The 16,032-nt window shown below is 35.5% G+C and overlaps 1 protein-coding gene and 1 pseudogene across 1 annotated transcript; one reads left to right on the forward strand and one right to left on the reverse strand.

The window, feature by feature from the left end:
- The first annotated feature begins 1,398 nt into the window (after positions 1–1,398).
- Positions 1,399–3,009, forward strand: LOC101505166 (cyanidin 3-O-galactoside 2''-O-xylosyltransferase FGGT1-like). Its single transcript, XM_004487527.4, has one exon. The coding sequence runs from the start codon at positions 1,474–1,476 to the stop codon at positions 2,848–2,850; it is 1,377 nt and encodes a 458-aa protein (XP_004487584.1). The 5' UTR covers positions 1,399–1,473; the 3' UTR covers positions 2,851–3,009.
- Positions 3,010–3,598: 589 nt separating this feature from the next.
- On the reverse strand, positions 3,599–14,753 carry LOC101504851 (TMV resistance protein N-like; annotated as a pseudogene).
- Positions 14,754–16,032: the final 1,279 nt, after the last annotated feature.

Genomic DNA, 16,032 nt, shown 5'->3' on the forward strand with positions numbered 1-16,032 from the left:
TCAGCAAGCAACATAGAAAAATAAGGAGGATAGATAAAATAATGAATGCACACTAAAATAGCAATAAACAAACACGTACAGTAGATGAAGTAAAAATGCCAACTTTGAATAGTAAAATCATACAAATGCTTCATAAAACAGGAAATTAGGGATACAACTTTTAACATAGAAGAAAGAGAAGATCTCTTCAATTCCAAGTTTTACTATTAAATAAAATTAGTACAACACGCGGTTACCAAAACTTAGCATAACAATTTATGTCGGAAAAAAATTAGAGATCACTATTTCAATAATGCAAAATATTTAACAAAAAATAGATTTTCAAAAAACAACAACAATTGATAGAAAAATTAAATATGAGACAACAATTTTTAAAGTAGAAAACTTTTCTCAAAGTGAGAGAATAAAAACCATTGAATCTAATTTATAATTAATGGGTACACTAGAATTCTTAATAACATTAAAGAACATTACATTAAATAGCCATTGCTAAAAAAGATGAAAATCAAACAAATAATAACATTTCACTAAAGTAAATATTTCAAACTAACTATTTAAAACTACTAACAATGTATATTAAAAGAACAAATTCAATGATAAAAATAATATATTAAAATTGTAAACCAAATAAAAAAAAATTTATTACACACCTACCACCAGAATCCAATTTCCTTCTTCTTCTTTTCAATTTTATTCTGTTTCTGTGTATGTTGGATGCTCTTTTTCTTTTTTCTTCTCAGAGATTTCAAAATCCCTTTTATCTTCTTCACACGAGTCTAGCCAAAAATTTGTCATTTTCCTCTTTCTTTCATTTCTTTAATAATAATATTAAAATTATTGGATTCTATTTGGGGGGTAAATTCACTTAACAATTTATAATATCATTTCTTATCAACTTTGGAGAATATTAAAATTGAGAAAAACAAAAAAGAAAGAAAATCAAGTCAAATAAAATTCAAGATTAATTATAAAAAAAAAAGAGTAAATGAGTAAAAAAAATATTAAAAAAGATTATGCAACACTCATTGCTTTGTGTGCTTCCTAAATTTTATCTATTTAAACGAAAAAGTATTTTTTATTTATAATTCTTTTAATGATTAATTAACTAATAATTTTCATTTTAAGAGTATTAAAAAAATACTTTGAATTGATGAAAAATGTAAAAAAATAAATAAAAAAAAAAAAGAAAGAATAATAGTATAATTTCTATTAATTAATAGAAAAAACTAATTTAAGTTAGACACACCTATTAAGTGACAAACGTCACATTTACCATAATATAAATCTTGGTTTATTCTGATGTATAGATTATATGCATAAACTTAGTTTTACTGAGTTCCCCTGTATTTATGTTTATACATCATAGACAGATTTTATGAATTACTTTGGTACTAAAATTCCCCCTGTATTTATTTATATATATACCTCATAAGCATAGACATAGCAAACAGGTTCAGTTCAGAGAAGATAGCCATGGATTCACCTTCTTCCTTGCATATAGCAATGTTTCCGTGGTTTGCAATGGGCCACCTAATCCCATATCTTCACCTTTCAAACAAATTAGCCAAAAGGGGTCACAAAATCTCATTCTTCACTCCCAAAAAAACACAAACAAAGTTAGAACAATTTAATCTCTACCCAAATCTCATCACTTTTTACCCTCTCAATGTTCCACATGTTGATGGCCTTCCCTTTGGTGCTGAAACCACTTCAGATGTTGCTATCTCTTTAGGTCCAATACTCATGACAGCTATGGACCAAACACAGAACCAAATTGAACTTCTCCTTACTCAACTAAAGCCACAAATTATTTTCTTTGATTTCGTATTTTGGCTACCAAAAATAACTCAACGTTTAGGAATAAAATCTTTTCTATACTTTATTATTAATCCAGCAACAATTTCCTATACCACATCCCCACCAAGGATGTTTGAAGCTGAAAACTTGACTGAAGTTGACCTTATGAAACCTCCTAAAGGGTACCCTACATCCTTCAATCTTCAATCACATGAAGCAAAGCACCTTGCTTCTACACGAAAGATTGAGTTTGGAAGTGGTATTCCTTTCTCTGTCAGGTCCTATAATTGTTTAAGCTTAACAGATGCAATTGGGTTCAAAGGGTGTAGAGAAATTGAAGGACCCTATGTTGATTACTTACAAGAACAATTTGGTAAGCCTGTTCTTCTTTCCGGACCTGTTTTACCTGAACAATCCAAAACTGCTTTAGATGAAAAATGGGGTTCTTGGCTTGGAGGATTTAAGGATGGTTCATTAGTTTATTGTGCACTTGGAAGTGAATTGAAATTAAAACAAGATCAGTTTCATGAATTGTTGTTAGGACTTGAGTTAACAGGTTTTCCATTTTTGGCAATTCTTAAACCTCCAGTTGGGTTTGAGACAATTGAAGATGCTTTGCCAGAAGGGTTTAAAGAAAGGGTTAAGGAAAAAGGGATTGTTCATAGTGGATGGATACAGCAACAACTGATTTTGGAACACCCATCTGTTGGTTGTTTTGTAACACATTGTGGGGCTGGTTCTATAACAGAGGGACTAGTAAATAATTGTCAGATGGTGTTGCTGCCACAACTAAATGGTGATTATATCATTAATGCAAGGATTATGGGTAGGCACTTGAAGGTTGGAGTTGAAGTGAAGAAGGGTGAGGAAGATGGATTGTTCACAAAAGAAAGTGTTTATGAAGCTGTGAAAATTGTGATGGATGATGAGAATGAGATTGGTAGAGAAGTTAGGAGTAATCATACCAAAGTCAGGAACCTCTTGTTAAGGCATGATTTGGAGTCATCCTGTCTTGATACTTTCTGTGAGAAGCTTCAAGAATTAGTAAGCTGATTTCTTAATCAGTAGAAACAGTATCCCATCTGTAATTTATTGTTGTGTGCTTGTATGGTTTCAATAAAAATATGTGAGGTTTGACCAATGTCAATTTGGTTGAACTCATGTGTAAAGAATAAGTGAATTTTATCATATATTTGCTCTGATTGTTGTGTATGTTAAAATCGTCAAAAATACATAAGTTGGGGGTGTATTTTGCATGCATGCTTACTATTTCATGAATTGTCAATTTGAAGGATGTTGCATCAGTAAATAATTTTAGTCTCGGAACAATTTTTTTGACAGGATTAGTCTCAGAATAATATATAAAGGAAACAATGCCACCATCCATAGAAGTTTTGCTTTTGAATGAGCATTAAACTGATAAGAGATTCTATCATACAATGAGTTGTCTTTCCTACACTACTCATTCCCCAAATTCCCAGAATTTGAAAGTCGTCATCTTCTGGGCTGCATTTTAGAAGCTTTTCCAATTTTTCTATGTGAGGTTGCATTCCAACAAGATCATTGGTAAACCCTGAGAACTTAGTGTACAAATTGTAAGAATCTTCAAAAAAAACCAATCTGCTTTTGAACATGAGATGAATCTACATCATAGAAAATAGGGATAACAGTTTGTTTCAATTGTATGCGTCAATCTGCAATAGCAACCATCATCAAAATAATTTTCTTCGTCCAAACTATTAAAATCACGTATATGAGTGGTTTGTGTTAACTGATAATGTATAACTTTTTACAACGATAGTTTATGAAAATTAATCACTATATTTTATTTTATTAACAATTTTATTTGCTAATATAGTTGATGGTTTTATCTATTTTATAACAAAAATAGTAGATAACCTTATCCATACATCACACCGGTACCACACTAGTTTTAACACCTAGATGGAGCCCACCCAATGAGACTAACCCACCTATACATATGATATTCATTACCTAGCAAGTAAATAGTGGAATTACCACTAACAAGAAGCCAGTAAAAACAGAACCTGTTGTCAACATGCTTCAATGAATATATTATGCTCCTTTCACCCTAACCTTAATTTTGAACCATTTCCATGACAGCAACTTAATCTCCACAACCAATCTGTCCACACTCATTTCTTTCTTCTTAAACACATGCTCGTTCCTTTCTTTCCAAATTTTCCAAATGCAAAAGAACCACACGATTTTAAGTTTATCCCTAGCTACTCTCCCCCTTCCAAGCAGTCTATCAAACTGAACCAAATGCTCACAACAGCCTCTGTGTAATGCAGAGGCAACCCCAAGCCATTTTAAGACTCCATATCACACCTCTGAAGCAATATGAATTAAATTGTGACAGTGAAAACATGATTCAAGAAATGGATTATTCACTCTCAGTTCCCCCTGCTCATCTAATTGTGCAATTGAACTTGAGAAGCTTCTCAAATTGCTTCACCAGCATCTTATTTGAAGGAAGCTTTTAGCTAGCATCACATTCTGAGTTATCCCAACATGAGACTATGAATTTTCCCAGACTTATGAAGTTGAAGAAATTCTCCGAGTTGCAACTGATAACAACATTCATACTCCACAGACATAGAATAACAGTACCTACCAGGTATTCATTCACGTGATCAGGTTCATGACAAAACTTTAATCACATTATTAGTACTATTTAACAAGCTAATGCAAACAATAAGAAATCAAACAGGCTACAATATCAATCCAAATCAAAGATCCTCAAAAGTTAATCAGTAATCACCATCCTTGTGATAACATCGAGATCCAAGCTAGCTAAGCTGCAACGTGATTTCCTATTTTACTTCACGGAGGGAGTACGGCAGCATTAAACAATAATCAAATTATTAAAAATGTTTCAACATATTAATTAAAGAGAAATTCTTGGATAAACTTATAAAGCAAAAGATTGATGTCCTATACTAGTAATTCATATCATTAGTTGTAGTAACTAATTATTAATAAGCAACGGTAATGAATTATTAATATGTCATTGTTTAGGTGAGATAATTACCTCAAGGCTCAGGGAACGTGTTGCAAGTTTTGGCTGTGGTTGGCATATCTAAAGGCCCATATTAGAAAGATACATTTCTTTTGACCTGGCTTGAGAATTCTCAACTTCTTCTCTCTCAGTAACCAACCAATTGTAGGGAAGCTGGATTTTAGGTCCTGACATGCTGCTGGTTTCTTGTACATAATCTAAGACAAGTTGGTGGGCATCAGATTCCTTAAAGAAATCCAATGAGCTAAGACAAGAATATGTCATTTGATTCTCGAGTAGCATGCGCAATCCCCATTTCTTTATGATCAAACCTGGGAAGGCTTTAAATGTGATATGCGCTCCAGTTTTTAAAAAGTGGCAATGCTCTTGAGAGATATAGATTACCCAAAGAAGTTTGGAGCCATCAATTTTGTGCAGTTCCAAACTGAGTGGCATATCAAAGCGTTCCTCCATGTGTTCACTTTCAAAAGAAAGATAAAAAGGATGCGGCAGAGCTGAGGAAAATGAATCTTGTGGAGAACCAGAATTCGCAGGATGATTGTTTACCTCAAATGCCACACAGAAGGCAAAGCCAAACTTCTTGTCACCCTCATCAAAATCTATTATCCTTACTATTGAACCCCCGTCAAATTGGTGATTGAACCATTTTGGAATACAACAACTTGATGGACAATCAATGTTTTTCCAATCCCAAGGAACAACAATGTCAAAGCCGCACCGAAAGTTATGGGGATGCTGGTACCAGAAAAAACAACATATATATTAGAGCTAGATAGTGCAAGAAATGGCATATAATGTCAACAACAACGAACGAGAAGCAGCCAACAAGTGCAAACGAGGCCGAAAAACAACAGTGAAGGCAGTTGATATAACACTGCAAATTAAGAGGGATGAGGGCCCACTCAACCAAGTCACACACTTCCCACACATTCAGTTTCTAGAATGGTGGATGGAGGGAATAAAAGCTAATAACAATATCTCTTATTCTACTGATATTCCATAAAGAGGGGAAGTGGGAAAGACATTCAGTTTCAAGAAGGATGAATGAAAGGAATAAAATCTAATTAATAATGTCATTTATTTTATGTTATAAGAATGAGGGAATAGGAAGAGGGAAAGTTATTCAGAAAATATTCTAAGAAATAATTAGGGGAATTCTTTCTCTACTTAGGAGCAATTTTGCTATGGTTTAGTTTTTTTTTTTTTCTGCATTTTCTTGATTTCCATCATTGTAAGAGCTTCAGAGCTCATCAATTCTAGTCAATAAAATTGTGGTTTCTATCATTGGTCCGACCTACCGGATAGAGATAGAAGCTAGCAAAACCGAATGCCACCGAAAATGTCTGACAAAGTTGAGGCTTTGGAGATAAGAATGGCTGAGATGGAAGGTTCAGTGCGTCAAACCATGGATGAATTTCGTCATGCCATTTTGACAGAATTTGCAAAACTGTTGAATCGGCCTACACCTGGGATGTCGCAGATAACCGAGGAGCCAATTACGAAATACAAGATGGCAGTGAAGAAGGTGGAGCTGCCGTCATTTGATGGTGACGGTCCAGTGGGGTGGATCACGCGAGCAGAGACATACTTTGAGGTACAGGGAATATCTGAAGAAGTGAAGGTTCTTTTGGCGAAAAATAGCATGGAGGGAGCAACCATTCATTGGTTTAATCTTCTATGTGAAACAGAGGATGATCTCACATGGTTAAAGTTGAAGGGAACGCTGATTGAGAGATATGAAGGAAGAAAGAGCGATAATCCATTCGAAGAATTGAAAGATCTTCAACAAACTGGAGATGTGGAAGAGTACATTTCAGATTTCGAATATTTCTCTTCCCAAGTTATGCGTCTCCCCGAAGAACAATACCTTGGGTATTTTTTGGGTGGCCTCCCACCAGAGGTACGTTTGCGAGTAAGGACCTTCAACTCTAAGACACGTGTGGAGGCGATGAAATTGACTCGTGATGTTGAAACAGAGTTACGAGGTGTGTTGAATCACAGAGGAAGCAGAGGTGGAGGTCGTTCGCGAAACTGGAAAGGGGGAAGAGAAGGAAGTAATGGGCTTACTAATAGAAATGGGTCTGGACTGGGTTTTTTTCCAGGCCCAAACAAGGGAAATGCAAGTTCTGGGGGAACCCAATCCAGAAATACTCTAACCGGGTCAAATCCTAACCCGTAATTAAGCATTTAAGGAGGCAACCTTAATCAGTACCAAACACGAACAAATGGCAATGAGGAGCAACGGGGGAACCACGAAAATCGCAATCGAGGAACTAAGCATCTTCCATATTCTGAATTAATGGATCGTAAGGCGCGAGGCCTCTGTTTTCGATGTGGGGAAAGGTTTCATCCTCTTCATCAGTGTGCTGAAAAATAGTTGCATTTAGTAATTTTGGGAGATGATGAAGTGACAGACGATGCTGGTGAAGTCCTAGCTATCGAATTGAAGGAAGGGGAGGAAGACGTTGCAGTAAGATGCAACTCCGCAGTGCTGTTCAGAATAGCAGAGGAAGGCAAAGCTTGAAATTGGTTCCCTTTTCCCCTACATTTGGAAGGTACCGTGAAGGGCATACCGGTCACGATGATGGTGGACGCTGGTGTTACTCACAATTTTGTGACTCCTCAAATGGTTGCAGTTCTGCAGCTTCCAATAGAACAGATCTCGGTTACGAACGCAAAATTTGGAAACGGTTCCCGTGTGGCCATAACAGAGAAGTGTGGGAAGTTTGACATTCAAATTGGAAGGTTCCAGACCACTGCTGAAGCTTACATAGTGGAATTACAAGGTAAGGACATGATTTTGGGAGTGGTTTGGCTGCATAAGTTAGGCAAGGTGTTATTTGATTGGGAAGAAATAGCAATTTGCTTGGACTGGAAGGGGAAAACTGTGAGGCTGCAGTGTCAAAATCCGGAGAATTAGAGAATCAATCAGGAAAAAGAACTTAATGTTGTTACCACGAATATACTAAAGCCAACAAAAATCATAACATGGGAAGGGAATAAGAAAACCATCAGCTGGAAACTTGGAAGTTTGCTATAGAATCAATGTCTTAATGTTGGCCTTGAGGACAAAGCTCATTTTGAAGCGGATGGCAATGATAGAACACTGCAAATTAAGAGGAATGAGGGCCCAAAGAGTGGGGCCCACTCAATCAAGTCACACACTTCACACATTCAGTTTCTAGAATGATGGATGGAGGGAATAAAAGCTAGTAACAATGTCTCTTATTCTACTGATATTCCATTAAAGAGGGGAATTAGGAAAGACATTCAGTTTCAAGAAAGATGAATGAAAGGAATAAAAGCTAATTAATAATGTAATTTATTTTATGTTATAAAAGTGAGGGAATAGGAAGAGGAAAAGATATTTAGAAAATATTCTAAAAAATAATTAGGGGAATTCTTCTAGGTAGTGAATAAAAACCTTCAGCAGTATAATAGCATCTCGTACTTCATGAAGATTGCAAAAGCTTACATCAAGAAAAATCAAAGATTCCAGACGAGAAGACCTGAGAGTGATCTGTCCGAGGGGCGGAGTTTTAAACTTCAAGCAGCCACATAAATCTAGAGTTACAAGAGAAGTCATGGTATTAATGCTATTGGGTATTCCAACAAGAATTTTGCAATCCCTCAAATTCAATAATCTAAGCTTTGAAAGAGCCCCAATGGATCCATGGATTGTAGGTAAACTTGTACATCCTTCCATATCAAGATACGCAAGATTTGATGCCCCGGTAAAATCTGGCGTCTTTTCAAGTTTTGTGCAACCAGAGAGGCATAGAACTCTCTAAGAATTTAAATTTGATACACTCCCAAAATTGAGTTTGACCAAACTGCAGCAGTTTTGCAAGCTTAAAAAAACAAGTTCTGTAAGATGTCCTATTGATGGATGGACCTGTCTTAAGTTTGTGCATCCGGTAAAATCTAGCCGCTCAAGTTTTGGGGTCCAAAAAAACTTCGGAGTCTCTATAAGATACATACTTGGAGTTGCTCAAATCCACCCTTTTCAAACAAAGTGTTAAATATTATATTAGAATCTAAATAATTAGATTAGATGGGCTATAAGTATTTCGTCCCGTTAGTATTACTGTAAATTAGGGTTGTTTAATAATCTTTGTCTATATAACGAAATTCCGTTGTGTAGTTGAAACACACGGGTTATTCAATATGTCTCTCAATACTCTTTATATTCAACATGGTATCTAGAGCTAACTGAGAGACAACATTAATCGTCAACTACCCTAACCGTGTTCTCAACTCCGGTTTCCCCCTCTCTACCTTTGATACGCAGATTCCTCAATTTTTGTCCAGCCGTTCACGCTCTACCGCTGCTGCCGTCATTATTTCTGACGATTTCTTTCGATGAACGACCACTCCAGCAGCGTCGTACACCCCAAATCGGTCAAACCCTTCCGCCATGTCATCAACAACCTCCTCACGCGCCGCCTACACCCACCGTGCGTGACGGCGCGTCCGACAGCTGTTCACGGTGCCACTTTTTCCACCGCACTCGCCTCGGCCTCCTGCTTCCATATCTGCCCTCAGTTTTCAGTTTGGAGCTACGGATATACGAGTTCCAGTTCAAACAACCCCTGTTTTTCCAGTTCCGACGCATTTTCTGACACTCTTTACTGACCATGACGTCTCAATCTGAAACAAGAGCATCTTCACCAACTACATCACTTCTCCTCTCTCTGTTGAAAAATTGAATGGATCAAATTATGATAGTTGGGTTGTCGACATCAAACTATGGCTACGTGGTCAAGGTTACGAGGACCATCTCACTCAAAACCTTGAAAAGGTGAGTGTGACTGAAACATCCAAATGGAGTCAGATTAATACTCAGTTGTGTAGTGTCATTAAGTCTACACTTCATCCAGATGTTAAACTGATTTTCCGTCCGCATCTCACGTGTGAATCGGTTTGGAGTCAAGCAAAGGCACTCTATACTAACGACACACAACGTCTCTATGGAGTTTGTCACCACTTGTTGAATATCATTACTCCGAAGACACTCGATGGCTCTATTTCTGCATATCTTGGCACCGTTCATAGTGCACTTCATGACTTTAATGAGCTTCTCCCTCCTGCTGCAAGTAATCCAGTTGAACAGAAGAAGGAGTTGGATCAACGCAACACCTTCTTCATGCTTCTTGCACTCTATGGCCTACCCCAGGAGTATTCTACAACTCGTGATCAAATTTTGGGGTATGTTACTGTTTCGGATATGTCTACTACCTCAGCGATCCTCCTTCGAGTACCAGCAAAACATCCAGTTGAGCATTCTATTACTTCAGTTCCGGGTGACATTGCTTCCCTTGCATCTCAGGGATATAATTAGCATCGTTCTCGTGGAGGACCATCCATAATTTTACTATATGGGTTGTCCCTCAATCTATCCAAAGCATCTCTCCACAATCAATTCAACACAATTGCTGCTTTTGTCTTTCCCTTTTAAGGCTTTTCTACGAAAAAGTTCGCATGCATCATCACTATTCAAAAGTGGAACTTCATGTACTGTATCCTCCCCATATACACTTAGAATATGTTCATCCCTTGTGTTATGATTATTCTACTACAACACGACAAAGCAATTTAGGATTTATTGCCAATTCCAGCAATATCTCTAATTGATCAACATTATCAAGAACTAGAAGGACCTTAATACCCCTATGAAGTCTATTTATCATAACACCAACTATTTCACAAGTATCATATGAGTCTAGATTTTTCTCATCTAGAGCTTGACGAAGAATTTGTTTTTATATAGCAATAATTCCACCATCCATATAAATTTTGCTTGTGCTAAGAATAAAACAGCGTGCATCAAACTGATAAGAGATTCTATCATACAAAACAGTAGCATGAGTTGTCTTTCCGACTCCACCCATCCCCCAAATTCCTAAAACTCGAAAATCATCATCCTTTTAGCTCAATTTTAGAAGCTTTTCTAATTCTTCTATGCGAGGTTGCATCCCAACGAGATCATTGGTAAACCCTGAGAATTTATGATCCAATGATTTTATCACTGCCTGAACAATTTTTTCAATCTCTGTAAACTCTGGCCTGGAAGTAGAAAAACAAGAACACTAAATTTACATATCACCTAACTTACAAGGAATAGATTAATAGATTGTGTATAACTTGTGGGGGGAAAAAAGGGTGCAAGTTGTACAATGAAAGTTAATATGATGACTAGCAATGAATTTAAATAAAGATAATGACACTGAGCACTGACTAATGGATTTTAAATAAAGGTCCGAAACCATAATGTTGGCTGAGATATACCGGTTTTAATGTTACCAAAATAACTGATAGCGTTCAAGCTATTATTTCAAGTGCAATGATGAAATATTGGATGAGATAGATGTTATACAACTTGTTTATTAAATGAATGAATTGTGGTATTTATACATGGTTTATTCTAATTGTCCTCTAACTACTTAGTTAACTAATTGAGTAATTAGTTAGATAATTATTACATACAACTAACACCAAACTTGAATTACAACATTTGAATACGGAGAATGTTCTCCGTTTTCTAACACCTAAACCAAGAAATGTTATTGGTTTCCAACACTCTCCCTTAATTCAAGTTTCTTCCTTTTTGCCTCTTTCACTTTGTCAGCATTATCTGTTTTATCCTTCTTATACTTCTTCAACACCTTATCATTTGGGACAACTTCACCAAAACCTAAACCATCAACCTCGGACAATAGGAACCAATTACGGCACTTTCTCATCATCCCTATCAACAGAATCATGAATGGTAGACTTAAACCCAGAATTACCAGCATCAGTTTCTTCAATGAACCTGATTGCTGAATTAATAACCAAAAGAGCAATAATACCAATAAAATCCTGCCAATCAGGAGGTCTTCCACTATCATTAGCCAAAGCAATTGCCATTAATGCAGTAGCTTCCATAACCCATGATAAAGGGTTCCACATAATCTCTAAGAACTTCAAAAATGTGCTCTCCTTTTTCTCTTCCAACTTGTTTGGTCCAAATAATTGAAGATGATTTGATCCTTCCTCTGATGTTAATCCTTCTCTTGAACATTTCAGCTGCTCAAACACTTCCTCCACTGAAATTATTTCCCTTTCAACTTTACTGCTAGCACTTGACTTCACATAAAGCTTGCATTTCACTTCATGTACAACTACTACACTTTTCTCTTATGACTTCTTCACTGATAGGCTGCTCGGTTGTTCCAATTGTTCAAAAGCATTTCTAATCTCCAATGTGCTTAGGATATACTCATCCTGATATCTTACCTCAGCAACATCCAATGCAGATTTTAACTACACTGCTTCAGCTTTAATTGAGACAAGCTCGGCTTTGAGCTGGTTTATCTCATCGCTTTCGACAACTTCCAGTGCATTCTTGTTATCTACACTGACTAAATTAGCCTCCAATTTTCTCACAAGTTCCTCCAATGATTTTACTTGAGCCTTTGATTGTTCCAATTCTAAGGCTAAGGACTGATAAGCTTCTAAAACATTTGCGCCTTCTAACCGAAGCGATTCCACTGTCTTATTTGCAGCTTCTAATTGCATTTGACATTTGCCAACTATTTTCAAAGCATTGATTCTGATTATTTGCAATGACTCACCTCATTCTTTAGCTTTTCAATTAAAGAGAATTTTTCATCAAGCTCCATCCTCAACTCTTGTATCTCAGCCTCAGCCGAATCAGCAGCCTCCTTAGAAGCCTCTTCAGATACAACAAACTCCATATCTTGGTCTTGCTCAGCAGAATCACAAGACTCCTTCAGTTCAAGCTGCTCAGATCCTACTTTGTTTGAATCAACATATGTCTCAAACCTGTCTGAAACGGAGAGCTTTCTCCGTTTGTGGTAGCCATCAACAAAATTGTTTCTGAGTCTGACGAAGAACATTCTTAAGCAGCACATGCTTCATCTTCTTCTTTCTTCTTCTGTTTCCCTCCTTTGCTAGCCCAACATTCATTAGCAAAGTGTTCAAACTTATCAAATTGTAACATTGCACCTTCTTCTTGTCAAAGTTCTTTGATCTTCCTTTTGATTTACCACTTGCATTGCCCTCTTCTGATGAAGATTTAGACTCGTCATCAGATTTCTTGAATTTATTCTTCTTCCATTTCTTTTTTTGGTCTCCTTTCTTGTTGACATATGCTACCAATGCCTGATTCCCAGATTACTCCCACTCCTTTCATCCATTCTCAACTCTCTTGCTTCTAAAGTTCCTTGTAACTCTTCAAGACTCAATGTGGAAATGTCTTTAGATTCCTCAATTGCACACACAACATAATCGAACATGGAATGCAAAGATCTCAATATCTTTTTCACATAGTTTCTGTTCAGTAAACTTCTCACCACAGCTAGCCATCTGATTTGTGATACTCCTCAATCTTGAAATCAGATCAAACACTTTCTCTTGCTCATCCATCTGCAGCAATTCAAATTGTCTATATAGGATCTGCAACTTCACTTTCTTGACCTTGGTTCCTCCAAAATAACACTTCTCAAGAATGTCACAGGCTTCTTTTGCACTTCTTGCATCAGAAATTTTGTCAAAATTTGTTGTGTCAAGGCATTGATGAAGAATGAAGGTGGCTTTGCAATCTTTCTTCTTGTTTTCTTTAAAATTCGACCTCTGCTCCTTTGTTGGGTTGGCTCTGAGATCTTCAAAACTTTTTTCCATGATTTCCAACACTTCTTGAAACCCAAACAATGCTCGAATTTGCACTCTCCATCTATCCCAATCCTTTCCATCAAAATGTGGCATGGACTAAAAAAAATTTATTGTTTGCACTTGAACCCATTCTCACTTCACTCGTGTTTATCGGATCAAAAATTTTGCTTTGGATACCAATTCTATTATTTCAAGTACAATGATGAAATATTAGATGAGATAGATGTTGTAGGACTTGTTTATTAAAAGAACGAATTGTAGTATTTATACATGTTTGTTCTAACTATCCTCTAACTACCTAATTAACTAATTGAGTAATTGGTTAGTTAGTTATTACATACCACTAACACTAAACTTGAATTACAACATTTGAATACGGAGAACGTTATCCGTTTTCTAACACCTAAATCAAACGTTCTTGGTTTCTAACAATAACAAGGTGCCTGCAATTAAGGCCAAACTTGATAGCAAATATTTGCATTATCCAAATTGCATCGTGGCCAACCACAATCGCTATTGGGAAAATGGAAGTCACGAAGCACGAATACTGACACAGCACGACATTGATACATCAACAACGATAATAATTTGAAAAAATGAATGAATTGAACATAGTGTAATCAATGTGTCAGTGTCGGAGACTAACACGTAGACACCAAAATTCCCCTTTAATCAGGAGTATCGGTAATTCAGAGAATGAAAGTGATTAAATATTACTAAATGTGTAATAAAAAATGTACAACAAGCTAAGATAAGAGTATTAAATTTTTGACTTACTTATCTCTTACATCAAATCCAACTAAATTTCCCAATTCCGTCATAGCTCGATTCCATCTATCAACCCTATTTATGTCATATTTGAACTTCGTAATGTGCGAATAGTAAGAATCTTCAAAAATCCATTCTGCTTTCGAACATGAGATGGATCAACATCATAAAATACAGGGATAACAGTTTGATTGAATTGTTTGCGGCAATCAGCAATCGCAGCCATTTCATCCAAACACCATGTTGACTCGGAATAATTTTTTGAGAATACAACTACGGAAACACGTGAATCTGAAATTGCTTGTAGAAGCTGCGGCGAAACGGATTGACCTTTGTGGAGAGATTGATCGTCTTTGAAGACGAAGATGCCTTTTCTTATGAGATGGTGATAGAGATGATCGGTGAATGTGTTGGTGCCTCGAAAACTGAGAAACACATCGTATTTGAAGATTCGCGGAGAGGAATCCATGAGAGTCCGAAATGGTTAGTTGAGAGATTAACTGACTTGACAAAGATGCAGTGCTTTGGAAGTCAGTCTTCCTTCAATCAATTTTCAATCAACCAAATTGAAAGGAAGATAAGTTAGTTGACTTGTGCATGTTGACAATTTCCATCACGGTCTACAATGGATTCTGTATTTGCAAATTCATCCTCCAAATCGTAAATGTCAAATTCATTCTTCAATGTTCCAAATTTATAAATATATCTTAAAAGTTCTAAAATATTAGTTAAAATAATTTATATTTTAATTTTTTTATACACAGAGATTATAATATAATATAATGTTTTAATTGAATATTTGTTTCATTTGTGTTAATCTTGTTAAACTTATATTAATAGTATTGGTTATCACAATTAAAATTAATTTTTTTTCGAAATTTAAAGTTTTTATAGATTAATTTGTGCATAATTAATTCATGTACAATTATAATTATTTATAAGTTTGTCTTATAAGATAAAATTTTTAATTGGAAAAATTTATCTCTAGAAAGATGACACTGATCTGATTCACATATTCAATTATAGTGTTACATCAAAATATATATCGGCAAAAGTTTACAAATAACTATCTAAATTGATATTTTAAAATTTCATAAAAGTATTTATCAATTTACAAAATTCATCGACTAATTTGACATATGTTTACAATTTCAATGATCAATTTGTCTATTCACTCGTTAAAACTCTAATGATTATAAAGGTCCCACTTGTAATTGTTAATGGTCATTTTTATTTTTATTTTTATTTTTATAATGAGTACAATATTTTATTTGTCTCACAATAAATGTCGTTTAAATTTTTTTATACATATATTAAGAAATGTAATAATTAAAAAAAAGATATAAGTCATTCACTACTAGAAAAATTGATTTTAACGTCGGCAAAAAGCCGACGCTAATTGACCAAAAGCCGACGCTAACATTGATTTAGCGTCGGATTAGCGTCGGTGTCGATCCTAGGCTAAAATAGTCGAAGCTAATGCATAGCGTCAGTCAAATTTCATCCGACGCTAATCTAGCGTCGGCTTTACTGACGCTAAGCCGACGCTATCTACAAAATAGAACATCCGACGCTAGTTAATCTCCAAATTACTTATCTTGACTCTTGATGGATTTTCACTATTATCAATGAAAATTATAATAATATTTTAGAAGTTGTGTATATAGTAATAATTGAAGAATAATATATAAAAATAATAATTAAAGTTGCATTATAAATTATGAATGATATTCATTTTGAGATAAATT

The sequence above is a fragment of the Cicer arietinum genome, chromosome 1 (assembly GCF_000331145.2).
Source record: "Cicer arietinum cultivar CDC Frontier isolate Library 1 chromosome 1, Cicar.CDCFrontier_v2.0, whole genome shotgun sequence".
Taxonomy (NCBI): domain Eukaryota; kingdom Viridiplantae; phylum Streptophyta; class Magnoliopsida; order Fabales; family Fabaceae; genus Cicer; species Cicer arietinum.

Coding starts and splice junctions, on each gene's coding strand:
- LOC101505166 (XM_004487527.4), top strand. CDS start 1,474: ATGGATTCACCTTCTTCCTTGCATATAGCAATGTTTCCGTGGTTTGCA.